Source organism: Lepidochelys kempii, chromosome 12 (genome assembly GCF_965140265.1).
Source record: "Lepidochelys kempii isolate rLepKem1 chromosome 12, rLepKem1.hap2, whole genome shotgun sequence".
NCBI lineage: Eukaryota > Metazoa > Chordata > Testudines > Cheloniidae > Lepidochelys > Lepidochelys kempii.
The window spans coordinates 18,371,803-18,399,271 of record NC_133267.1 but is presented as its reverse complement, the minus strand read 5'-3'; the positions used below and the strand labels follow the sequence as shown (position 1 = coordinate 18,399,271).

General features: G+C 40.3%; 1 protein-coding gene across 6 annotated transcripts in view; it reads left to right on the top strand.

The window, feature by feature from the left end:
- The window catches only part of PHKB (phosphorylase kinase regulatory subunit beta), a 209,795-nt gene that overhangs the window by 141,559 nt on the left and 40,767 nt on the right, over nt 1-27,469 (top strand). For all 6 annotated transcript variants that reach the window (XM_073307739.1, XM_073307737.1, XM_073307738.1 and 3 more), the window contains 5 exons: nt 573-667; nt 18,128-18,183; nt 18,413-18,506; nt 25,595-25,678; nt 26,180-26,284. In XM_073307739.1, the coding sequence (XP_073163840.1) occupies nt 573-667; nt 18,128-18,183; nt 18,413-18,506; nt 25,595-25,678; nt 26,180-26,284 (434 nt within the window). The remainder of the gene's footprint in view (nt 1-572; nt 668-18,127; nt 18,184-18,412; nt 18,507-25,594; nt 25,679-26,179; nt 26,285-27,469) is intronic.

Genomic DNA, 27,469 nt, shown 5'->3' with positions numbered 1-27,469 from the left:
GAATTTTTCTTTCAATGCCAAGCTGTCAGAGTTGAGTGTTTATAGGGGAAATTCACCTTCTCTTGTAGCATCCATGAGTGCCTGATGATTTCCTTGTTACAATAGGTATACCATCACGGCTGAACAAGCTATGTATGGCTGTTGGGCTTTTATACCCACTTCAGTGGACGTTCGCTGTTTTGGTCACAACTTTAATTGTGCCAGAAACCCCATCACAGTCTTGGCACATTATGGCTTGTCGCCTGTCTCAAACATGAGCATAGATCCAGGAACAAATGCAGCTGTAGGATGCTTTGGGGAAATTAACACATGGGAAGAGATGTTGTTATTGAGAAGGGATTTAAGGCAACACTTGGTCAGTTTGTGTGAGAAAAGAGTTTGGGAGTTGATTGCCTGTCTTTAGAGACTGTAGTGGTCCTTTCAAAATAGTACCTGAAGCTGCTATTTCTATGCTATGTGTCTACATTAATGAAAGTAATACTAATGGATTACATAATATTGGTAATAGAATACATGTTACCTTGAAAGTGCTCAGACTCTTTAATAATGTTTCAATTGTGGTTTACTTTCAGTTGATGGATTAGTAAATCCCAAAGACATTGATCCAATAGGGCGTTACATACCTCCACAAGATCAGCGGAATGTCAGCATGAGATACTCAAATCAGGTAAGCATATGCTTAATTTAATCTATTAGATTAAAATATTTTAGTTCAAAACAGCATCAATACTGTGTCAGAATTCAGGTTATTTTCCAAATTAAATGCATGTATTGTGCTTTTTAATTTATTTTTAAATCAATTTCCGGTAAAAATCAATGGATCCTTCTGAATGGTGGATTACTGGTTTTCTTTCAGATTTGTATGTGTGCTCTTTGACAGAAACTGATACTATGTAGTAATATGAAAATGTAAACCTCAGGAAATCTTGCTTCGGGTGAGAAGTACGTTCTATGTGAACTCTTAGGTATAGTAGTATAACAGCTTTAGTAGTGTAGACAGGACCTATGACGATTATGTCACTTGCAGTAGCTGTTTCTGGATACAGGTTATGATATAAGCAAGATGCCCGTGATTTAGGAAGCACATCACACCTAAATTATGTGGCAATCAAAGATGTCCATAGTCTTGCACACTGTAAGAGGTGCATAGGGAGGCAGGGAGAGACCTGCTCTTCTCTCGATCTCCAGATAAATTTTGGCTGTAGGTGTATAAAAGATTTTCTACATTGACTTCCTAAGACTTTTAGGAGTTGGGCTCTCTTCGATCCATACATCCAGTGATGAGCTGCCAAAATCTTAACAACGGGTTCCCTCCTCACCCCACGAGGGGGTCGTTGCCCACCCCCCGCCACTCCTGCCCCATCCAACCCCCCCCATGTTCCTTGATGTCCCCCCCCGACCCCTGCCCCATCCACCCCCCTCCCCTGTCCCTTGACTGCCCCCAGAACCGGGCAAGAGGGTCTTGTGGGTCACCGTAGTGAGTGCCTACCCCACCCCTATCAGCCAGAGGCGCCTGCCAGGGGGCGAGGTGGGGCGTCCCGGTGGTGCTTACCTGGAGTAGCTCCCAGGAAGCATTTGGCAGGTCCCTCTGGCTCCTAGGGGCGGGGGAGCGTAATTAGGGGGGGGGAACGGGAAGCGGCTGATCCCCCCACTGAGAGTGTAGAAAGAAAACTCTTATTGTTTAAATCAATTTAAGTTACACAGAGATGGCTGAGAAACCACATTTTAGTTCTGCAATTTTTTTAAGCTTTCAGAAACATTTTTCATCCAGATTCAGGATGAAAAAACAATAACTCAAAAATTTTCACAGGACTTAAAAACCCACTATTTTTTTTCCTGAAACACTGAAATGTGGTGTTTCCAAAACAAAATATGCTCACCAGAATCCTCAGCTGCCTACCAGCTGGGCTGCAGCTGAGCCAGGAATCCTGGAAGCCCTAGCAGCTGTGGACTGAAATTGACATAATTCCTGTTAGTTTCATGACTGCTCTTCAGTAGCAGGCAGAAGACTGACAAGAATTATGAATTAAGAATCATGTCAATTTCAGTCTGCAGCTCCATGGCAGCTAACCTGGTGGACTATCGGGGAGACTCGAAGCTCTCCGAGTACTGGCTGTCAAGTTCCAAGGCCTCTGGTGTGACCTGGCAGGAAGACAAGCAGATTTCCAGCAGTAATTTGTCAAAAGTAAACTGATTCTGCAAAAAATTTAGATTTTGACAAAGTGGAAAATTCAGATGAAAAATTGTTTTTTCAAAATTTTTCCGACCAACTCTATCTGTGCAGTTTGTATGTAGATGAGCCCTTTATAATGGAGGCAAGAGCCACATGCATGTAAAAAGTGTGAGGCAGGTGATTAAAAGCACATTCTGAACCTTTTACATTCTTGCAGAGAGACATTTCCTTAATCGAGAGTAACTTTTTTTCTTACTGTGCAGTGTTGTAGAAGAAATTGTGGAATGTTTATCAGATATTGATGTAAACTATTCTGTGGGAACAAAAGCTACTGTGTCTTGTGCAAATGAATGTGTATCCTGCTTCCAAAGCATTTCTTTTTTCTTGATTTATCCAAATACTCCTTACAAGCACTCAGTATCTTCCCATTTCTTGTTGCCTAGGCAATCCTGATGCCCGGGTGCTAGCTGATGATCTGTGAATGAGACTTCCATTGTTCACACTGCAGCACTTACGCTATGTTAATGTGAGATAATGGAAACTCAAAAAGAAAAGGAGTACTTGTGGCACCTTAGAGACTGACCAATTTATTTGAGCATGAGCTTTCGTGAGCTACAGCTCACTTTATCGGATGCATACCATGGAAACTGACAGTATGTATGGAATTTGCTTGTGTGTTTTACCCAGCACCTCAGGGTGCTGCCAGAAGAAGTTACATTGCACAGTCAGTTGTGCAGCACTAAAGTTGGATTCAGTTAGTTAGCGTAAGAATTACCTCTTGCTTTACAGCCATTCTCAATATGCATAAATTATCCACTACCTTGATCTTCCCTTGTATCCTCTTTTTTAGTTAAAAGAAAAGGAGTACTTGTGGCACCTTAGAGACTAACCAATTTATTTGAGCATGAGCTTTCGTGAGCTACAGCTCACTTCATCGGATGCATACTGTGGAAACTGCAGAAGACATTATATACACAGAGACCATGAAACAATGCCTCCTCCCACCCCACTCTCCTGCTGGTAATAGCTTATCTAAAGTGATCACTCTCCTTACAATGTGTATGATAATCAAGTTGGGCCATTTCCAGCCCAAATCCAGGTTTTCTCACCCTCCGCTCCCCCCCGCCCCCCCCAAACTCACTCTCCTGCTGGTAATAGCCCATCCAAAGTGATCACTCTCTTTACAATGTGTATGATAATCAAGGTGGGCCATTTCCTGCACAAATCCAGGTTTTCTCACACCCCCCCCCAAAAACACAAACACACACACACTCTTCTGCTGGTAATAGTTCATCCAAAGTGACCACTCTCCCTACAATGTGCATGATAATCAAGGTGGGCCATTTCCAGCACAAATCCAGGGTTTAACAAGAACGTCTGGGGGGGAGGTTGGAAAAAACAAGAGGAAATAGGCTACCTTGCATAATGACTTAGCCACTCCCAGTCTCTATTTAAGCCTAAATTAATAGTATCCAATTTGCAAATGAATTCCAATTCAGCAGTTTCTCGCTGGAGTCTGGATTTGAAGTTTTTTTGTTTTAAGATAGCGACCTTCATGTCTGTAATTGCTTGACCAGAGAGATTGAAGTGTTCTCCAACTGGTTTATGAATGTTATAATTCTTGACATCTGATTTGTGTCCATTTATTCTTTTGCGTAGAGACTGTCCAGTTTGACCAATGTACATGGCAGAGGGGCATTGCTGGCACAAGATGGCATATATCACATTGGTGGATGTGCAGGTGAACGAGCCTCTGATAGTGTGGCTGATGTTATTAGGCCCTGTGATGGTGTCCCCTGAATAGATATGTGGACACAGTTGGCAAAGGGCTTTGTTGCAAGGATAGGTTCCTGGGTTAGTGGTTCTGTTGTGTGGTATGTGATTGTTGGATTTGTGCTGGAAATGGCCCACCTTGATTATCATACACATTGTAAAGAGAGTGATCACTTTGGATGGGCTATTACCAGCAGGAGAGTGAGTTGGGAGGCGGGGGGGCAGAGGGTGAGAAAACCTGGATTTGTGCTGGAAATGGCCCAACTTGATTATCATACACATTGTAAGGAGAGTGATCACTTTAGATAAGCTATTACCAGCAGGAGAGTGGGGTGGGAGGAGGTATTGTTTCATGGTCTCTGTGTATATAATGTCTTCTGCAGTTTCCACGGTATGCATCCAATGAAGTGAGCTGTAGCTCACGAAAGCTTATGCTCAAATAAATTGGTTAGTCTCTAAGGTGCCACAAGTACTCCTTTTCTTTTTGCGAATACAGACTAACACGGCTGTTACTCTGAAACCTGTCTTTTTTAGTTGTTCTTTTGTTCATTTCCCTTGTAAACAACTTGGTTCTTGAGACCAATATCTTCTGATGATCATAGATGAACAGTATTGAAAATCTAGAAAGGATTTGCTCTACAAACCAGTGGAACATATTGCATGACTTAGCAGGAAATCTGTGTTAATTTTCCAGATGTGTAGGGAGAAACAGATTCTTCCCTAAGGACTTTGATTATCAGAGATGCAGTATGTGTTTCTTTTTCTCAACTAGAATCCTGTATGATTTTAATTTAATGATGGGACGTACCATAATGAATGATACGAAGAAGGTGAATTAGGCACTCGTATTTTGAGAAATGTGAAATAGAAGAACAAGGAAACATCAATGAAAATGAAAAGCAAAATTTTAAAATTGATAACGGGAATTTCATAATTAGCCTGTGGAACTCAGTGCCACAAGAGAGATTTAGTTCACGAGCCAAGTAAGATTGAAAGATTAGGTAATTGTATAGATAATAAGAGCATCCACAGTTATTTTTGGTAGGATAAAAAAGAATAGAGGATATAAACTGTTATGCATGGAGGCAAAAATGTAACCATTGACTGGGATTGGGAAGAAACTTCCCCATTGACCAAGTTATTCCATTACAGAGTTTCTTGCTCCTCCTCTGAAGCATCTGTTACTGTATGCTGTTAGAGATGAGATACTAAATTAGGTGGTCCATTGTTCTCATCCAATATGGTAATTCTTGTGTTCCCATTCAGTCCTCGGGAATTGCTCATACTAGCAGTACTGTAAATGACATTGTGCCTATTACAGGCAGGCTGGTAGCACCACCTTTTGTTATGGGTGCCACCACCTCCCCAGCACTGTGTCTCTCACAGACTGCGACCCTGAGCAGAGTCAGCCAGCATTAGAAGCGGCTCTGTACTGTCCCTTCAGCTTCCCACCTGGGCCCAGTGGAGCTGGAAGTGCCAGGGGTGGGTGATCAAGAGACACAGCAGGAGAAGGACAAATCCTCCCTCCCGCACCAGCAGACGGAGCAGAGCAAGCCCTGCAAGGGCATCTCTGTACTCTCTGAAATTGGGGGGAGGGGGGCAGTTAACTCTGCATGCCCCCTCTTCCCCCCCCCCGGCGTCACCTCCGATTGTTGGTTCCCCTTCTTTCTTTCTTTTTTGCTCAATATTTTTCTTATTGGCTTTTCTGTTCTGTATTTCACATCTACTCAAACAGTTAATCTTAATATTTGATTATGCCATTTTTATCGAATTTAGCTCAATTTATGCAAAATCAGTGTGCAAGTCTATTTAGTACTCACTTTGTGGTAAAAATGGAATATGAAACTAGAATACAACACATTTAACTTACTTATGTCTTCAAAAACCAAAACCAGCTTCTTTCCTTATAATGCCTTGTTCCTTTTCTCCACAATTAAAAAAATGCATTAAATTATTTCATTCTCTTTTTTTAAAAAGACAGCTATTTCAGAGCATTTGGCAACTTAGGGTTACTGAAACAAAATCAATCAACCCAAATTCAGTTTTAAAAAATAGAGCAATTTTATTAATTATTATTCCATTTGCAATAAAACAACTTAATCAGACCTAAATCTTGTTCCACAAAGATTTAGATAGACGAGACAACTCTAATTGCTATCTATATGAACTTGCTTTGTGTATAGTATCTTGGAAACACGTCTATCAAGAGACAGGCTACTTTATAACTGCAGTTCGAGTGCAGTGGTCTAAATGCAGGGAACTACTGAATTGTCTCAGATACAATTTTGTGAATACCTGTGGGTAAATATTAAAATTTCAGTGCTGATCACTATATACTACTTCTGCAGAGGCTCCCTCTTGAAAATGGTGATTATCTGTGCTGCAGCTCTGGAACCACCTAGAAAACAGTGACCATGTGGTTCATGCTCATATCCTCTGATGGATACAAACTTTCAGTGAAAGGCTATACAAAAGGCTGCAGACCCAATTTTTTTTCTCAAAAAGAAAAGGAGTACTTGTGGCACCTTAGAGACTAACAAATTTATTTGAACATAAGCTTTTGTGTGCTACAGCCCACTTCATCGGATGCATGCAGTGGAAAATACAGTAGGATGATTTTATATACACAGAGAACATGAAACAATGGGTGTTACCGTGCACACTATAAGGAGAGTGATCAGTTAAGGTGAGCTATAACCAGCAGGAGAGAAAAAAAACCTTTTGTAGTGATAATCAAGATGGGCCATTTCCAGCAGTTGACAAGAACGTGTGAGGAACAAAAGGGGGAGGGGAAATAAACATCGGGAAATTATTTGAATTTCAAAAATATTTGAAATACCAGTGCAGGACCCCAAATAATTGGGAAGGGAGACTAGGATGACCATGGAATTGCAAAGGGGAAATATACTGTGAGAACTACAATTACGGGTGAATTATTTTCTTTTCTCCAATAATTGCCTCTACAGATCCCTGCTTCAAGAGATTAGTTAACCCTCATAACCCCCTTGAAGAGTGTCCATTTAATTGTCCTTAATTTCACCGTGGTAATTTATCTGTTCACCACTCTTCATACTCAGATAAGATTCTTCTAGCAAAAGTAAACATTTCCATCTTCAAAAACAAAGGGTTTGATCCTCACTGTACCAAATCCAGCATACTGGACGTCACTGGGATGCCGTAACTATTTCTGAAGTGATCATATTATTTTTTACTTGTTGGAGCATTGCCATATTGTGACAGTCTGGCTAGTTCTCAGGAAAGAGACACTGGATGTCAACTGTCTTAAAAATTGCCACCATGTTTCTAGTCTGTTCTGAGGCAAAATCATTTGAAATGTGACAACATCCATAATCTACCAGCATCTGATCTCTTTTAACATCCTGGACTTTTTACAATCAGTATTAAGATCCAGCATGGCACAAAAACATATGTATGTTAGTCTGTGTTACTGCTGCTAACTCCAAATAAAGAAATATGAAGAAAAAACTCAATGAAAGCAGAAGAGTTTACTGGATAATTAAGATTAATTCCTTATAGCATGTCTTAAAATACTTAGGTATTGGTTTATTTTTCCCTTTAGTAATAAAACAACTAAAATCACAAATTAATAAATAAATGAGACTTAAATATTCAATTTTTTTTCACATCTTACACTTCAATAGATGCCTGATATTTTGGAGGTATTTGTATTTATCCCACATCTACTACTTATGTGTTTGAACCACATTTAGCCTTTGCTTGTTGAATAATGATAAACAAATGTGTGTTTAGTGTACTGAAGGAGCTCTTCCTTCCAGTTCACTAGCGTAACAAAGTTGGTACATAATTCAGTGCTCTATACTATGTGTCTCACATTTTGAGTCAAAATTCATAGACTTCTTTTCTGCTTTCTTTTGCTGAAAATTTGTTTAGAATACATCATAATACCTAGATAGTAAATTACATTAAATGTGACACTCTTTTTAAAGGAGCACTAATGTAGTGAAAAATGTTGGCTGTCCTTTAGCTAGCAAGATGTACAAATGAAGCCTAATGAGCACAAATTACTCTTATTTGAGGAACTGAAAGCAAAATTTTATTAAATTCTCAAAACACACTTTTCCCTTAGGTCCAAGAATTAGCACTGTATTGCAGATAAACTCTGTATTAGGATCACTTATTTTAAGTTGTAGCATGAAAGTTTAGTCTCTGAAGATTCTTTGTTGTTTAAGACCTACAATATGTTAAGTAGTATATAAAAATATGGTCTGGTTAAGTGATTTATAAAGGATTGCTTTGTAAATGGAGTATTATCTAGATGGAAGGCATTAGTTGTTATAGCTAAAGCTAAATCACTCATCTTAAAGCTTACAAAACCTGTAAGAACAAAACAACAGTCTTGTATGTTACAGAATGCTTGTGGAGCATAATGAGCAATATGACAAAGACTGTGTTAAAGTGCTTCAGTACAAAAACATAATAAAATAATTCAATTAGTGTACGTAGAAAAACAGTAGTAGATTGCTCTCCTAATTAATCCCGAAACTTTTTTTTATTTTGTATTGCAGCAAAAGGTCTGTTTATATAACATAATGTGAAGTCATCAATATAGAATTAGTCCACTACACAAACAAGGATTTTTACTTTATGTTCCAAAGTAGAAACAAGAATGACACCACAATCTAAGCCATTCTGGTTTGTGCTAATATTTTCATGTAAACCTCATATTTTGCTTTGTAGTGACATCTGATCATTATTTAGTGTTCTCTGTTGGACTTCATTTCCCAATAGATAATTTAACTTAATTATATATGGTTTCAGAGTCACAGCCGTGTTAGTCTGTATTCGCAAAAAGAAAAGGAGTACTTGTGGCACCTTAGAGACTAACCAATTTATTCGAGCATAGGCTTTCGTGAGCTACAGCTTACTTCATCAGATGCATACTGGAATGGGACCATGGAGGCCTGGTGTGTGAGCTGTAGCTCACGAAAGCTTATGCTCAAATAAATTGGTTAGTCTCTAAGGTGCCACAAGTGCTCCTTTTCTTTTTAATTATATATATATATTTTTCACTCATGTGCACTGTAGTTTTTTAATAGGTATAATGTAGGTGGTCAATAACTCTTCTTAAGTAATTGTTATCTTTTTGCAAAACCTTGTTTGGTCCCCTTTTGTTCCTGCTGGACCAAATTTGTTGCAACCGAGTGTTGATTATTATTTTTCATTTTGGGATTTTAGTGAATGAGATGGACCAGATTCTAGTGAGAAAAGATGTATTAAGGAACTGTCATGTCAAGGTTTCCCCTTTGCAGGATATGAAAGCTGATATTTTACTGTTTTGTTTATTTTGTTTGCTGTAAAATTCAAAAATGAAAACCTGATTCCACTGACCTAGTGTGAGCAATTGAGTTACTGATCAAGAGTATGTGCAAAACTTTAATTACTGACAGGTTTCAGAGTGGTAGCTGTGTTAGTGTGTATCAACAAAAACAAAGAGGAGTCCTTGTGGCACATTGGAGACCAACAAATTCATTTGGGCAGAAGGTTTCGTGGGCTAAAACCCACTTCATCAGATGCGTGGAGTGAAAAATACAGTAAGCAGAATATATATTATAGCACATGAAAAGATGGGAGTTGCCTTACGAAGTGGGGGGTCAGTGCTAACGAGCCAATTCAATTAAGGTGGATGTGGCCTGTTTTCAACAGTTGACAAATGGGGTGAATACCAAGGGAGGGAAAATTACTTTAGTAGTGCTCACGAGGCCAATGCAATCAAGGTCACCCATTTCCAACAGTTGACAAGAAGGTGTGAGTATCAGCAGAGGGAAAATTACTTTTTGTAGTGATCCATCCACTCCCAGTCTTTATTCAGACCTAATTTGGTGGTGTCCAGTTTGCAAATTAATTCCAGTTCTGCAGTTTCTCATTGGAGTGTGGTTTTGAAATTTTTTTGTTGAAGAATTTCCACTTTTAAAAATTGCCTCAAGGACTCCTCGTTGTTTTTAATTACTGAGGTTCTCTAACCTGAACAAATACAGCTAGAATACTTTTTTTTTTAAATTTGGGATGTTGATCTTTTGATTTGGAGACTGAAGCTGCCATTATTAATATTTGGGAGAGGGTATTCAAAACGTCACTTCTTGCATAAATCACTGGTTAATTTTATTTTCAGTGTTGTAGGTAATTCTCTATAAAGAATCAGCACAGATTACACTAAAGATAGATAGACAAGGATTTCCAAGATAAACAGAATCTGGATTATGTTTGTTTGTTTATACCACCCTCACTTTTATAACATTGGAGTGACTTCTCCATTATACTGGCCAGATCTAGAGAGCTGTTGAAACAGTGAACAAACCAAAAATTGTAAGCCTAATTCACCAATGGTATAACTCCATTGACTTTGACCATGTAGTTATTTGAGAGTTAGGGAATGGCTAGAGGATAAGACAAGGGTGTTTTTGTTTGTTTGTTTTTAATTATGTAAAGCATTTTAGGATGTGGCATATCTAATTTGATAGGTTAAAAAATAAGTATCCATGTTACAGAAATTTTTTTCAATATTCCATCTAGGTTAGCAGTTAATCCTTGTAGAGAGATGCTCAGAGTACTGTGCATTTATTTTCTAATAGCATCTATTATCTTAAAATTTCACTGCAGACATGAGTGGTCTTGGTGTGAAATTTTCTGGATCTGTGGCATATCCTGAATAATTTAAAAAAAGTAAGAGTTTCACTGACCCTTTTAAATGCTAAGTAGTCATTTTAAAGCCATGTTCTACCTCAAACAAATGCAAATAGCATTCTTTTGCCTTTGTGGATCATTTTTCCTCCATCCAATAAGTGATATATACAGTATTTGTCACAGAGCATCTGACTATTGTATTTAAGGTATGTTCTATACACCAAAACCAAATACACTTAACTCCCTGTATTTCTCTGGTCTTGCCTCCACTGTAAATGTTATCTGTAGTGCAAGCTTTGCATTGAATCTTTATCATAACTATATATCTTGAATACCAAAACTAAATTTGACTTCCATAAATCTTTTCTTCCTGTTTCTGACTATAGTTGGGGAAGCTATAATCTTAGGCATGTTCCTGTTTCCTTTTAGCTTTACTATGATTGTTCAAAATATTCAATGCTATGTTAAAAAAAACTAGATGTTATATATATTTTTAGTTTGAGACACTTCTGCAAGCTTGCACCAGCAAAATTGCCAAAAGTACGCCTCTTCCCCGATATAACATGACCCGATATAATGCGGGTTCGCATACAACGCGATAAAGTTCCGACACGCTGCTCTGAGCAGCGTGTCAAGGGTGCCGGGCCGGGCCGGGACTGAGGGGTTGGATAAGGGGCAGAGGGTCTCAGGGGCTTCTCCCCCCCAGGGTCTGGGAGGGGAGAGCTGGGGGGGCACTTTTGGGGGCCCCACAACCCCAGAGTGGCCCGGGACTTAGCTAGGGGCTGGGGTCAGCCCACTCTGCTTCCCTCGCCCCAGCCGTGTCGCTCGGGGAATGGGGTTTGGGGGAAGGGATCCCCGCAGCACTTACTGGCAGCGGCAGAAGCGGAGCAGCCCGGCCCCAGCCCGCTCTACTCCACCAGCTCCCAGCCGCAGCACTCTGCTTCCCACCACAGGTGAGTGCGGGACCTTTCCCCAACCCCGCCCCCAGCGACACGGCTGGGGCTGGGGCTGAGGCAAGGAAAGCGGAGCGGTCTGGGGCCTTTCCCCAACTTCCCCGTACTCACCAGTGGCTGGGAGATGGTGGAGTAGTGTGAGCTGGGGCCACATTACGTCACTTCCCGCTACTGCCGGTGAGTGCCTGTCAGGGGGTGAGGGGTGTGGATAGAGGTCGGAGCATCAGGGGATAGGGAGCAGGGGCATTGGGTAGGGGGTGGGGTCCTGGGGGTGATTAGGGATGGAGGTCTCTAGAGGGGGCATTCAGGTAACAAGGAACGGGGGGGCCAAAGCATGTTTGATATAACGCGGTCTCACCTATAACATGGTGAGATTTTTTGTCTCCCAAGGACCGCGTTATATTGGGGTAGAGGTGTATTGGGCATAAATTGTTTAGCACTGTCCAAGTACTGACTATGACATTCTGGGGTGCAATCCACACCAGTAAGGGGCTGTTACCCCTGCCCTGTGAACTTGGGTGCCTCACAGTGCTTTGCTGCTGTAGCTCCCACCTGGACAGCTCACAAACAGCCTTCCAGATAACACCCTGGGTATCTGTGGATAGCTGCAGCCTGCTAGCCATACATCAGTCACAGCTCTGGCTTCTACCAGTCTGGGTTGCCATGTGCTGGGTGACCCCAACACACTCCCTGTTCTGGATTTTTCATCAAAATATGTTTTCTGCGCTGTCTAGCCCTCTCCTAAACACTCCAGATATGTTAGGTCTGTTGCCCCTCTAAGGGGATCAGTATACAACAGTTTGCTATCCTAAATGGAGTTACCCACACAGTTCACAACACTGGATTAGTTTTGATTAAAGAATAAAACAAATTGATTTAACTACAAGGAGATAGGTTTTAAGTGAGTACAAGTCTAAGGCATTAAAGTCAGGAATGGTTACAAGAGAAATTAAGATAAAATGCTTCCTAATACTCAAACTTAATAAACCATACTTGATTCAAGGTGAAATTCCTTACCACATGTTTCCAGTAACATTGCTGACAAAATTATCAGGCCACGATCTGCTCCCAATGTCCAAGGGCTGTTTCTTTTGTTGTCTTAGGTGAAAGAGAGGGATGGCTAGGTAGAGATAACTTGGGGTGTTTTTGCCCCTCATTTTTACAGTTATCACCCTTTGATATGTATTTATAACATAAGAACAGCCATACTGGGTCAGACCAAAGGTTCATCTAGCCCAGTATCCTGGCTTCCGACAGTGGCCAATGCCAGGTGCACCAGAGGGAATGAACAGAATAGGTAATCATCAAGTGATCCATGCCCTGTTGCAAAATTCCCAGCTTCTGGCAAACAGAGGCTAGGGCCACCATCCCTGCCCATCTTGGCTAATAGCTATTGATGGACCTATCCTCCATGAATTTATCTAATTCTTTTTTTGAACCCTGTTATAGTCTTGACCTTCACAACATCCTCTGGCAAAAAGTTCCACAGGCTGACTGTATGTTGTGTGAAAAAATACTTCCTTTTGTTCCTGCTACCTATTAATTTCTTGTGGTGACCCCTAGTTCATGTTATGAAAAGGAGTAAATAACACTTCTTTATTTACTTTCTCCACACCAGTCACGATTTTAAACCTCAACCATATCCCCCCTTAGTCGTCTCTTCTCCATGCTGAAAAGTCCCAGTTTTATTAATTTCTCCTCATACGGAAAAGTCTTATTAATCTCTCCTTCTATACCCTAATCATTTTTGTTGCCCTTTTCTGAACCTTTTCCAATTCCAATACATCTTTTTTGAGATGGGATGACCACATCTGCACACAGTATTCAAGGTGTGGGCATACCATGGATTTATATCGAGGCAATAAGATATTTTCTGTCTTATTATCTATCCATTTTTGAATGATTCCCAACATTCTGTTAGCTTTTTCGACAGCCGCTGCACAAGAAGTGGATGTTTTCAGAGAACTATCCACAATGACTCCCAAGATCTTTCTTGACTGGTGGTAACTAATTTAGACTCCATGATTTTATATGTGTAGTTGGGATTATGTTTTGCAATATGTATTATTTTGCATTTATCAACAATGAATTTCATCTGCCATTTTGTTGCCTAGTCACCCAGTTTTGAGCGATCCTTTTGTAGCTCTTCACAGTCTGCCTGGGACTTAACTATCTTGAGTAGTTTTGTATCATCTGCAAATTTTGCCACCTCACTGTTTACCTCTTTTTCCAGATCGTTTATGAATATGTTGAATAGGACCCCGGGAGGGACACCACTATTTACCTCTCTCCATTGTGAAAACTGATGATTTATTCCAACCCTTTGTTTCCTATCTTTTAACCAGTTACCAATCCATGAGACCACCTTCCCTCTTATATCATGACTTACTTTGCTTAAGAACCTTTGGTGATGGACCTTGTCAAAGGCTTTCTGAAAATCTATATCCCCTGGATCCCCCTTTCCACATGCTTGTTGACCCCCTTCAAAGAATTCTAGTATCATAGAATCATAGAATATTAGGGTTGGAAGGGACCTCAGGAGGTCATCTAGTCCAACCCCCTGCTCAAAAGCAGGACGAATCCCCAATTAAATCATCCCAGCCAGGGCTTTGTCAAGCCTGACCTTAAAAACTTCTAAGGAAGGAGATTCCACCACCTCCCTAGGCAACGCATTCCAGTGTTTCACCACCCTCCTAGTGAAAAAGTTTTTCCTAATATCCAACCTAAACCTCCCCCACTGCAACTTGAGACCATTACTCCTTGTCCTGTCCTCTTCTACCACTGAGAATAGTCTAGAACCATCCTCTTTGGAACCACCTCTCAGGTAGTTGAAAGCAGCTATCAAATCCCCCTTCATTCTTCTCTTCTGCAGACTAAACAATCCCAGTTCCCTCAGCCTCTCCTCATAAGTCATGTGTTCCAGACCTCTAATCATTTTTGTTGCCCTTTGCTGGACTCTTTCCAATTTATCCACATCCTTCTTGTAGTGTGGGGCCCAAAACTGGACACAGTACTCCAGATGAGGCCTCACCAATGTCGAATAGAGGGGGACGATCACGTCCCTCGATCTGCTCGCTATGCCCCTACTTATACATCCCAAAATGCCATTGGCCTTCTTGGCAACAAGGGCACACTGCTGACTCAAGGGCACACTGCTGACTCAGTAGATTGGTAAGGCATGATTTCCCTTTACGAAAACCATGTTGACTCTTCCCCAACACATTATGTTCAACTATATGTTGACAGTTTTGTTCTTTACTGTAGTTTCAATCAGTTTGTCTGGTACTGAAGTCAGGCTTGCCAGGATCACCTCTGGAGCCCTTTTTAAAAATTGGTGTCACATTAGCTATCCTCCAGTCATTTGGTACAGAAGCTGATTTAAATGGTAGATTACAGACTACAGTTAGTAGTTCTGCAATTTCACACTTTTGTTCCTTCAGAACTCTTGGGTGAATACCATCTGGTCCTAGTGACTTTTTACTCTTTAGTTCATCAATTTGTTCCAAAACTTTCTCTAATAAAGCCATCTGTTTAATTCAGTACTTTTTGCAGTACTGACCCCTTTTCCTGAGGGTTACCCCTAGACAAAATTCATTCCTGCTGTGAGGACAGAGACAAAGAGCATGGTGATTAAAGAGGTTCCAGGTTGTTGTTTGCTGAGATGCAAATCTGTTTGTTCCTGCCCCCCTTCCTTGCCAGAGAATGGCCACATGATAGGCGATTGTTCATCAACTTTGACACCTGGCTAGAGGTGTCAGCTTGTCCTTTGTCTTCAAGAAACTGGTTTACTGATCTGGTAAACGCATTTCAGACTTAATTTCAGCTGATGTTCATAACTTTACATAGTTGCTACATATGTTTCACCATGATATTCTTGATCAGCAAGTTATTTGTTTTCAAATGATACCTTACAAGGTATATTTTGTGCAAAGATTATTACAGTGGTGTGTAGGGTATGAATATAGGGTCATGGTGACATCCACTGCATTCAGCTTTGATTGAATATAGGTAGTTAATGCTGTATCTATATATCTATATATAAACTCAATATAGTGCATTTAACTAGCATTCTACTATGTATGAAGCAGAAAGCAAATGTCTTTGCCTTTCACTGTGTCAAGGTCTGGGAGACAATATAAAGTTATAGATCTAGAATGTGCCACAGCATACTGTAAACACTGTTAGAATATTCAGTTAGAAGATGAATGAAATAATAAATATATTAATGAAATATATATATATAGAGAGAGAGCGCACTATAATTTCTGGGGACTGATAAATGGCTTTATTTCATTCATCTTCTAACTGAATATTCTAACAGTGTTTACAGTATGGCGTGGCACATTCTGTAAATTTATATTGTCTCCCAGACCTTGACACAGTGAAAGGCAAAGACATTTGCTTTCTGCTTCATACATAGCAGAATGCTAGTTAAATGCACTATATTGAGTTTCTTGCAGTATTTTTTGAAAGTCTTAAGTTTCACACAGCCAGGTCCTCTAATATAAAAATAACTGAAGCAGTAAGTCACTTAGAAAAAGATTGCTGCATCTACCTTTTGATAAAGTACTTCATCAGGTGCAGTAATCCATGAAATCCTGCATACCAGTAAATAGATTGACACGAGAAATAAGGGATCTGCAGTTTATTTTTAATAAACTCCCTTTTTTGTCCCAGACATTATTTTCTAGAGTCTGTACTAAAATTTTATAGCTAAAAATTATTTTACCTGTTTCTTTGAGTGGCAAGAATCTAATTACTCAACCAACTTAAATACACTGTCATTTGGAAATAAAGAATTCTAGTTAGAACCTGCTTTCTTCCTTCTGTCTGCTATATACAAATCTAAACATAATAACTTGACATAGAATGCTTATCCAAAGATCTTTCTCCAGACTTTCATTTCAAATAGTCTCAATTGCAATAGTCAGACAACCTCAATCTCTTACATGATATTAATAGACATAGAGCAGCAAAGAAACTTCCTAATTCTAATTCTGAGGTAAAGTTTGTAGTGGTTTATTATACTGTCCTGACATAAAGTAATTTTGTCTGTTTTTAATACCTTTACAAACAGTGTTAAGTCAATAAGAACTCCCTGTTGTTGAGGACACTGTTTTGTTATCAAAGTCTTATGTCACTTGAATTTCCAACAGGTCATTCTGGCTCCCATATTGTGATACTTATATTGAGGGAAAAAAATCTGGTTTGTGTGCTTAAAAAATGTAGGTTATAGTGCTTCTGCAACCTCTAGTAGAAGTTATTATTCATGTATTTTTTAGGACCTCAAGATTTGCTTTTCTGAATACAGCAAGTGCGATTTGGTTTGGAGGAGTCATAAATGCCTGAACTTGTCTTTTTACTTTAAAGACTTACAATGGAAAGAAATTATGGTACATTTTGGATGTAGACATTTAAAAAAGTTAACATAATTTTAACTTAATTTTTGCTCTGCAAATTCTGCAGTTTTTCTTTACATTGTTAAAATTAAAATTCCAAGTCAGGGGTTTTTACAGCTAAAACTGTGCTGTTAGAGAGAACCATCTTGGAAATAACACTGTAGTTGCTTCTGCTGGATACACCATAGCACTTCCCCTTCCCTCTTCCTTCTCTCCTCCCCCCAAAAATCAGAGTATGTATACAGAGTGCATTGAATACTATCAAGGAAATGAATGAGAGTAATGCAGACATTTTACATCTTAGCCAGTGAAGCATGTTGCCAGTTAAATCCCGGCCCCAGTCACTGATTTTAGTGCGGTCAAAATTTTACCCATCTGTTTAATTCAATACTGTTTGCATGTCTTTTTTCTGACCAAAATACTGTCATTTATTTTGTTCTTAATAACCTAATTAATCATAACATTAGAAATATTGTCACCCTTTAGAAATGTACATTATATCTTTCATACAACAATACAGTTAGCAACTGTCCAGTCAAAAATACTTCAGATTAAAAATATTAATGCTATTAGCTTGCATGTCATGTGTGTGTGTGCATTTTGTTTTTTGGTTGTTTTTTTATGAAGGCTATCAGTTATACAGTCGGTTGTGTGATTAATTCTTTACAAAGTCTATGCAGTATATCAAAATAATACTATGATATAGTAGGTATAAGGGGAAAATACCAAAAACATCAATAATATAACCTTGCATTTTTTCTGGGATACATACTGAAGGATTTTTACCATATATAACAATTTTTAAATAAATCTCTTACATGATTTGTCTTTTTTCCATTACAAAAATGTAAATGGTGGCAAAAGAAGAATTGGTCCCTATCTCTCCAACATGCATCATTCAAAATACCATTGACAGTACAGCCACTCACTTAGTTGTGAGATTTATGGCTTTTAGTTCTATGGTGTTCCATTACCCTGTCTACACAGTTAAATTGATTAACAGACAGTTGAGAGCAGGGAGAAGCAGCAATACAGTGAGTTGATGCCGATCGTATCTATGAACTGTTTAAATACTGTTAATATTGTTCTTGTTTCTTGTTGAGATAACAAACTGTTCTTGGTTAACTGTGTTAATAAAAGTATTTGTTTGCTGTTATTGATTTTAGGGGCCTCTAGAAAATGATTTGGTGGTCCATGTGGCCCTGATAGCAGAAAGTCAACGGTAAGACATTTACTTTTATTAAGAATTTGTATTTTAAGAAAGAATTGAATGTGACCGAGATCTACAGTCTGGCACAGGTTTTCAAAGAAGCAGGAGTGAGAATATTAATTCAGATTTAAATTGATGTGATATTCATGTTTTTGCTTCTTCAGTAATTGCTACCACAGCCATTACAAAATCAGACTGTAGTTATACTGTGATTAATCCCTGCATTTATTTTGTTTTATAGCCTGCAAGTTTTTCTGAACACATATGGAATCCAGACTCAGACTCCCCAGCAGGTGGAGCCTATTCAGATATGGGCTCAACAGGAACTTGTCAAAGTAAGAGATTTTGCATTAATGACTTATCTATGCTGTTCTTTTTTTTATTTTTTTTTTAATGCAATTCCTTATTTGCTGACAACCGGACTCAAGCATACTTATGTTGCAGCAAACTGTCTAGCTTTTTGTTTCATTTTAATTAAACTGTATGATACTTCAAAGTGTGCATTATTGATTTATAATGCATGCCTGGTTGCAGCATTTTCCAGTACTGCTGCTGCTTCCTGCCACTCCAGGTGAAGTACCATTGATGACCTGCTATTTTGTCTACTATGATTGGCCTTTCCTCTGCTCCAGTTACAAGGGGGAGAGGGGCCACCATGTTGGCTTCCACTTCTCTTACATGCATGCTTGGTGTTTCCAATAGGAACAAAGACACTTCATTTCATTAATGGCAGAACAGACATTAAAACTAATATCCCCTTTTGATGCCTGTGATTTTGCTACTGGTAACTCACTGTCTATATAAGCATGCTGGGCTGGATGGCATGGGATCATGCATTCCATCCACAAGCCTTGGTCATTCTTACCCCATAGCAAATATGGCCCTTCTAATACCCTAAATCTAAACTCCTCATCATGTCACAGCTATCCCATTCCTATGTGGCATTTGCCCTTGATATGATGTCCATGGGTTTGAGAAGGCTGGGAGTATATTGGTGTCTGTTCCTTTTGCATAGTCCACTTGCATATATAGAAAAGGCTGGAGTCTAATTATCCAGAGTCCTAGCTACCTTGAGTTTGCTGAGGTTTATTTTCCTTCTGTTTTTTCATCAGCATCTCACCCGCTCCCCCCCCCCCCCGCTTCTTGAAATAGAAGGGTGAATGCGTCCACATATTTCTAATTTTTTTCTTAACCGCTTTTGATAAATGGGCTCCAAGTGGCCTGTCAATTCCTGCATATGGTCCCCTGTCTTCAACGCCTATGTCCCCTATATCCTTCTCAGTAAAGAGGGATATGGTGTCTGATAGTCCACCTTTGTCTGCTAAGCACTCCACTGCTACTTGGTGTTGGGGTTCACAACATATTCTAGTACATCCAGCTTTTTGGACATCTGCTTCTGCAGTTCAGGGACCTGCTGAGAAAGACCATCTCTACTCCATACCTGTTCCAATAGTGCTCTTCCTCCTGAGGAGGAACTATCCATGTCAGGCAGGTGCCCTAGCCTTGCACACAGGAGAGGAGCCAGTGAGTCCACTAATACTACTAGCCCCTCACAGGGCTGCTTCTCAGCTGCTCTGCACCTGGGTATATCTGCAGCTACCTGTGGCATGAAGCCAGAAGCAGTGCTGCTGTTCATCTCCCATGTGTTTCCAACCCTACAGCTGAGGGATCCCAGCTGGGCTATTTGCATGCTCCTACAGGGAGGCTCTAACCCAATCACCCTTTGGTTGCCACTTTTCCCCGCCTCCATGCCTGAGTCCCATTGTTTCCTGATATAAGGACCTTGGGTCCTGACCCTCCCCTCACTCTTTGTGGTTCACTTTCACACCCCAATAGCAGAAGGAATTAATTCCTCCCTTTTGAAACCTGCTGAACGAGAGGTTCTGACTCACCACCTGCTGTCAGAATCCTGGGACTGTCAGTCTCTGTCCATCAGCAGACCTCTTTTCCCCTCGCTGTGGTGGTGGTTTCTTGCTTCCACTCCTTGATCCTTCCCATGCCTCAGCAGGCTCCCCCACACCTGTGCACAGCCAGCTCTCCTCACTCCAGAGGAAAGGTCACTGCCCCCTTCCGCTAGCCTGTAGGTACACAAATTCTGTTCCTTTTTGGGGGGCGGGGGCTGTCTAAAGCCAGTGATTGCTTCACAAAGCTCAGCAAAGAAGTGACTTCAGCCGCGGATCACAGGAGGGAATGGTTGGGTACTCCCGGCTTGGCAGTACTGGCCCCACCTGGCTGCCCAGACCCTCTGTAGCCCACTGAGGTGGAAGGCACCATTCTAATTCCTGCTGCTGTGGCCGCAGCCATTGCGCCCTCCGAGCATCCAACTGCTGATGCTACCCGTGACTGCATGGCTTCCATAGCCCACCACTGCTGTCACCTAGCTCCCTTTTCTCCCATGGGGGCAGTCCCAGAACTCAGCCATGTGGCCCCAATAAGCATGGGACAAGGCAGTCACAGAATCAGCTGCAGTAACGTGGCCCCCACTTGAATGCTGGAGGCAGGAGTCACAGACTTGCCCACAATGGGTGATCCCCTATGAGTTAGTAGAGGGCCAGCAGTCCTGGCCATGGTAAGGTAGCCACATAGGGTGGGGGAAAGGTGGGGCAGTTCTAGGCTGTCCTGCAGTACTAAAATGATCCCTACCCTTGTGATTGCTTGTTATCCACACATTGGCACTTGTCCCCTGATCTCAGCATTGCCCACTCTGGATGAAGTTATCTGGCAGCAGCTAATGGGCAAGAGGCTTTTGAAAACTCTAGGAAGAGTTTAAATAGATTGTGGGAGGGGACTGAGGGAGCAGCCAAGAGCCCATCAGCCCAGCCACTGGGAGGAGCTGAGCAGGAGGAGGGGCCCACTTCTGCCTCATCAAGCATATGCTCTTGCTCTTGCTTCCTCCCTCTCTTCCGGGCACTTACCAGTCCAGTCAATAACCCCTCTTGCTGATGCAGGGGATGTGTGAGGGGGTATTTCCTTCCCACGTCCCCTGCAACAATCATGGCGGGATTTTGTCTCTCTTTATTTTTCTTTTGTTTTTCTAATACTGTCCCTTCTCCTATTATGCTTTTTCATCTCTTTCTCCCTTCTTGCTTCATTTCCTTTTCCTGCTTCTACCTTCTTCTTTCATCATATTCACTGTATTTACTTACATTATAATGTAAAAATTATATAACACTTTAAAATGTATTTTAAATTAATGCATTTTATATTATAAAAGACTTTTTGTTGTTGTTTTGAACATATTCTGCTAAAAACAATCACAAAAGGTAATTTAAGGTACTTTTCCCAATCCCACTATAGCTATCTTTATTTTTCATATAATTCGGTTTGATGTTTAATATAGTTCAAAATACTTAATTACAAAATTGCAAACTAGTCTAGCCACCAGTGATGGCATATTAAAGCTAAAACTTGGGGCTGTGTCCGAAGAAATAGTATATATGAGAGAAGGAGATGAGGAAAAGATATGAAAGTAGGAATGTAAGAAGAGAAAAAAGTGTGTAAGGAAGGGCAGAAAGATAAAAGAAACAGTTAAAGAAGAGGAAGATGAGGTAGACAGGAGGAATGCTGAGGATAGGGAAATTGAAGCAAGTAGAATAAGAAAACAGATGGTAGCAAAATCAAAGAATAGAAAAACAGATGGCAGAAGAGTCCACTTTGGCTTTTTGAAAAGGTTTCTAGAATCTGGATACCCATTATCACTCCAGGCTTTTATAGCAACCTCCAGCTATCATTAATTCTTGCTGCACTGCATTGAACCAACTGGATAGAGAAGGTTAACTTGAAAAACTTCCATTAGTGAATTGTACAGTACTTGAGACATTTCTTGGAAATGAACTAGTGTTCTCGTGTTTTGAGCTAGGGGTGTAGTTGTTGGCTAAAATGTTGGTTAGCTTAAAGACACATTTCCAAAAGTAAAGAAATGAAGCTGAATCTGAATTGATGCAGTTTGTGTGTGTGTGGGGGGGTGGTTTATCTGTAATGGGTGAAGCAGGAGATCTATTATTGGAAGATGCAAAGTAGATTATAGAGCATAGCTGAATCCCCAAAGAAAGATGTGGTATTATAGGATTATTAGAATTCCGTTTTTATTAGTAGAGACAATTCTTTTATATGTAAAATGTTATAGACTGTTCTAGGGAGGTAGAGCTCCATCTAGTGTTACGTTATAATGTGCTTATTACTTGTCATTCATATGCTCTCCATACTATGTAAGAATAAGCAGCTTAACATGAATGGCAGTTTTTAATTTATGTTATGTACAGACACCATATTAAATGCATTAATATTTTTGACATTGAATGGACTCTCCAGTCTTTTCCCACCTGAATATAGTCATTCAGATTGGATAACTGTGGTAGGGGACATTTTGTTCATTGCATTGTAGCAGTGTGATTGACAATTCTATATCACTGTTTACAGTTTTGTAATGAGTGAAAATAGCCTTTGTGCTACATACGCAACTTTTTTTAAATACTAAAGCTAAACAAGCTGACTCCAAGGCCAATTTACATTGTACCTAATCTGAAGAACATGGACACATAGGTCAGGGAAGTGGGATTTTTTTTTTCCAAAATAAGGACGAAAAACTCCTTCCCTTCAGTTGGATAGACAGCTGGAGTCCCATGCCTGTTAGCTACTCTCCCATCAGCTTCAGTTCACTAGAGTTAGGATAGCCCGCAAAACGGGTTCTATTACATGACTTTCTTTCCCTGTTTTCCATTAACTCTCCTTTCTCCCTTGGTAGTTCTATCATACTTCATTGGGTAGAATTTTTTTTTGTTACTTTTTGCAGCAAGTTGACTTTTCTTCTGTAAGGTCATCCTTCTTTAGAACCAGTAACCACAGCTTTCTGTAGTCTGAGGCGCTCAAAAAGCCTCAGATGATTTGGGCTTGCTAGAGTTGATGTGTTCAGTAATACTTCATTGTTTTCAAATATTCTAAATAGTGAGATTTCTGCCCTTACAGTTAATTTACAGCTGCTATTGGCTTATCATCTCTTCTCATCACTGCAGAGTTAGGCTGGGTGATCGGCACATGGGTTAACCTAGCCCAGGTGTAAGCAGCCATGCTGCAAAATACTACCCAAGCTACCGTGTCCTCACACATGCTGCACTCCCCCACGTGTGTCTTTAGGACTTCTGGGGGCATATCCCATGGTTCTTTATGCTGCAGCAAGATGAGCCACTCTGATTCTTTCCCTGCCAATTGTGGGAAAATATTTGTCTTTCTGGGGACTTTGCGGGTGGGGGGAAATTGTGGAAAGGCATAGGAGGACTGTCAGCAGTCGCATGATTTATCCTGCATCTGCAATGCAAAAGTGGATGGGTTACCAGTCCAAGTGAAAGGGGAATCCAGGTTCTAGCCCACACCCCCAGCCACATGCAGTTTGAAAGCACCACTTAATGCCGGTGTGAGATTTTTGTGTATGGACACAAAAGTAAGAACCCAGGCTAATTCTGTGGTGAAGACATACCCTAGGAGATCATAAGTAGATAGTCATCTTTGTCTAAAACTTCATCTTTATTTATCCCTGAGAGATCTTCCTTCCTGCATTCAGAGAGAATGTGCCCAGAGAAATCTTCCTGATGTCACTTATAAAATTCTAGGAAATTTAGTTCCATTTTAATAATGGTGAGCTTGTCATCTAAAATCACCCAAACAGAATGGGAGTTGCAGATTTTTTTTCAAAGATTTAATTTGCATGTGTACTCTCGTTTACCCACAGCTCAATAGTTATGACATGTTTCTATTATACATTGACTAATCTGATACAGCACAGTGTTGTAAACCTCACATATTAATGAATACGTTACCATTACAGGAAAACGATATTTAAGTTAAAAATATTCTGTTGGTAAAATGGTATAAGCCAAAAATTAACGCCTAAATTAGCTAACATCAACATTTGCTTTAATGATCAATCTAGGGTAGATAGTTTGGTTAAGTTGGAGAAGTTTTGAGATTTCTGATTTGGAGTGAATCAACCTAGTCAATAGAACTCGAATTCCCATTACAATGTAAGCCCGAATTCTGAAACTTGCTTCACATAGGCAGGAGTCAGTGGTGTTGTGCATAGGTCCAGGAGTGCACCCAAAGCTCAAGGATCAGACCCTAATTCAGCACTGTGTGGTAGGCTCTGCTGAAGAGACTCAGGACTATAATTGCTTTGATGTTCAGGGCCATGATTGAGATCCTAACAATACAACAGTGTTAGCCACTCCTGTTCGCTAGCTCCTCTGGTTGCTTAGGAGTGGGCTTTTTAAAGCCCTGGACTTCCTGAGTATGCCCACCCCTGGTTAAGGGTTGAGGGGTGGTAAAGGGCTTAGGGATCAAAGCCTCGTTAAGAAGCTCTCAGCCTTGCCTAGCAGGCTGCTAGGCTCAGTGCACACACGGTCCCCCAAACAAACAGACCACAGGGTATATTTCACTCAAGCAGCAAGCACACCACAAACACACACACTACAGGCAACAAACTTACCTAATATAATCGCTCCTCCTTCACCTGGAGAACTCCCTCGCAAAACTCCCATTAGCTCCTGTTCACTAGCTCTCAATCAAACAAAGGAAGTATTTCTTCACACAGTGCACAGTCAACCTGTGGAACTCTTTGCCAGAGGATGTTGTGAAGGCCAAGACTATAACAGGGCTCAAAAAAGAACTAAATAAATTCATGGAGGATAGGTCCATCCATAGCTATGAGCCAGGCTGGGCAGGGATGGTGTCCCTAGCCTCTGTTTTCCAGAAGCTGGGAATGGGCAACAGGGAATGAATGACTTGATGATTACCTGTTCTGTTCATTCCCTCTGGGGCACCTGGCATTGGCTGCTGTCGGAAGACAGGATACTGGGCTAGATGGATCTTTGGTTTGACCCCATATAGCCATTCTTATGCTAGTAAAGAGCATCTTTGAGATGCTTACATAGCTCCTACCTCCACACCATGCTGATATTAGCAGCTGTTATCCATCACTTTGCTTTCATAAGCAATGAAAAGTAGGGTTGGAGGACTATATAGACCACAGGTACACAGCAGAAATATAATGAAATTCAGTGCTGGTGATCTGCCAGAGGTGATGTGGCTTTCATTATATTGAACATGGTTTGTCAATGAAGAGATTATTAAAAGTGAAGATAATTCACTTTTTGCTTCCTTACTTACTGGGCCAAATTCAGTCCTTGGGCTACACATTTAGTCAAGTTTTATCTGTTTTTCTCAGTTCTTTTACTGTGATACAGATGTATGTCCAAAAAGCCAATAACAAGAAAAAATTGTAATGGTTTTATATTTATGCCCTCCTCAAAAAAAAAAAAGCTGAGTTCATGTTTCTGGGGTTGTTTAATGCTGGGGGGAAAAACAAGAAGGACCTGAATTTTGCCTGTGTAACTAGATGGCCTTACAGTGTCACAATTATTATTTCTTTCAGGCTTACTTTCATTTGGGGATTAATGACAAACTGGGATTATCTGGAAGACCCGACAGGCCTATCGGATGCCTTGGAACATCAAAGGTCATTGCAAGAAGTGACTGATTTGTATTACTATAATTAGCATGTACTCCAGACAAATTTTGGATTATTTTGTGGAGACAGAATACTATTTAAATTGTTGAATTTACTAAATGTAATCTTATTTTCTGCATGTAAATCGTATTGTTTATTATAAAATGTTTTTAATATAGTTTATAAACTCATTAAGGACAGAGCATAAACTATCTCACTATTAAATTATTTCACGCCTTACCTAAGCAACTAGTTACAGCAATACTTACTCACCCAAGACAAGCTTGATCATGATTGGGTGAACCGCTGTGATTAAAAAAGAATGTGGATTTGCTCACTGTGTAAGAACAAGGATTCTTCAAATTAGATTTTTCAGTTGTCCTTTTTGCAGATCATTATTACTTTGACAATTCTGCAAGACTACATCTGTGTTTTCACTTTTTAAACTGTATTAATGTTAGTTTAATATATTTTAAAGAAATGGGTAATGTTAGCTTTTTCTTCCTACAGATTTATCGAATACTAGGAAAGACTGTTGTTTGCTACCCAATCATTTTTGACCTAAGTGACTTCTACATGTCTCAGGATGTTATGCTGTTGATCGATGACATTAAGGTATTTATCTGTTGTTTATCTTATGCAACCTGATGAAATAAGTCCTATATTAAGAATAAATTGTGCTGTTCTAAAGGTTTGTTGAAATGTAGGATTGGAAAAGGTGGATGAAAAAATATATAGTCTGTATACCTTACTATATAATGTAAGACGAGCAAAGTTATGGTGGGAAGAACAATGCAAATATTAGCATTAATATACTATTAGACCAGTGCAGACCCTAGTGGATGTTCTACGTTGGCAGAAATCTAACTCCAGGAGGGGATGAGAATGCAGTGGCACAACATGCACGAACCCCTGTTTTCCAGGGAAACTCAAGTGCAGCCCCAAAGACAGACAAATTTGGCAGGGGCAAGGGGCATGGCCAGTTCACTTTAGGGATGCTTTGATTGAAAGCCTCATCTGCTGGGGCTTTTCTGGAGCCTTGGCTACAAATTAAAATTTGCCTTCCTTGGGTGAAACACAGTTAAGGGCAGCAGTGTAGCTATGTGAATAACTGGTTGTTCAGTTTGCAGCAAGGACTGGAACCTGGCTATGACCCTCCCAAATTAGTGCCCTGGCCACTAGACTGTAGGGTCATTCCTCTCTCTCTGGTCTGTTGAATATTTAATTATTTATGCAAAGTGGAACGACATCAACAGGAGAAATTGAGAGAGACCCACCCTAGAATACTTTATAGCCCTGTAGGCAGGGCATTCATCTGCAAGTTCAAATCAGGCAGAGTGGGGATGTGAATCTGGGTCTTCCATGTCCCAGGTGAGTGCTCTAACCATGGGGCTATCAGGTATCAGACCACTGCCACCCCCTCTTCAGTTTCAAAAATGGCACCTAAGGCCCCTTATGAATCTATCCTGACTTTTTTTTTTATTGATGAAACTAATCAGTGAATTCATGTCAAATAGGGGATAGTTTCAGTTGACCTCTAACTGCATTTTTCAGCAAATATTCTATTTGAAAAAATGTCCCCCAGTTCTAGTGCCAGCATCACCTGCCCTATTCCCCCATCCTCACAGTGAAATGACCTGGGCTGCAGCACCTACTTCTGGTGTATAAAAGGTGCCAATGATCTCCCCTGCACTTTCACTCGCTATTCACATCAGAACCCTCTTTATACAGATCAATAGATGTAATCCAATATTTCATTCTGCTCAGACTGGTGACTTGGTTGGTTTGTGCCTAACCTAT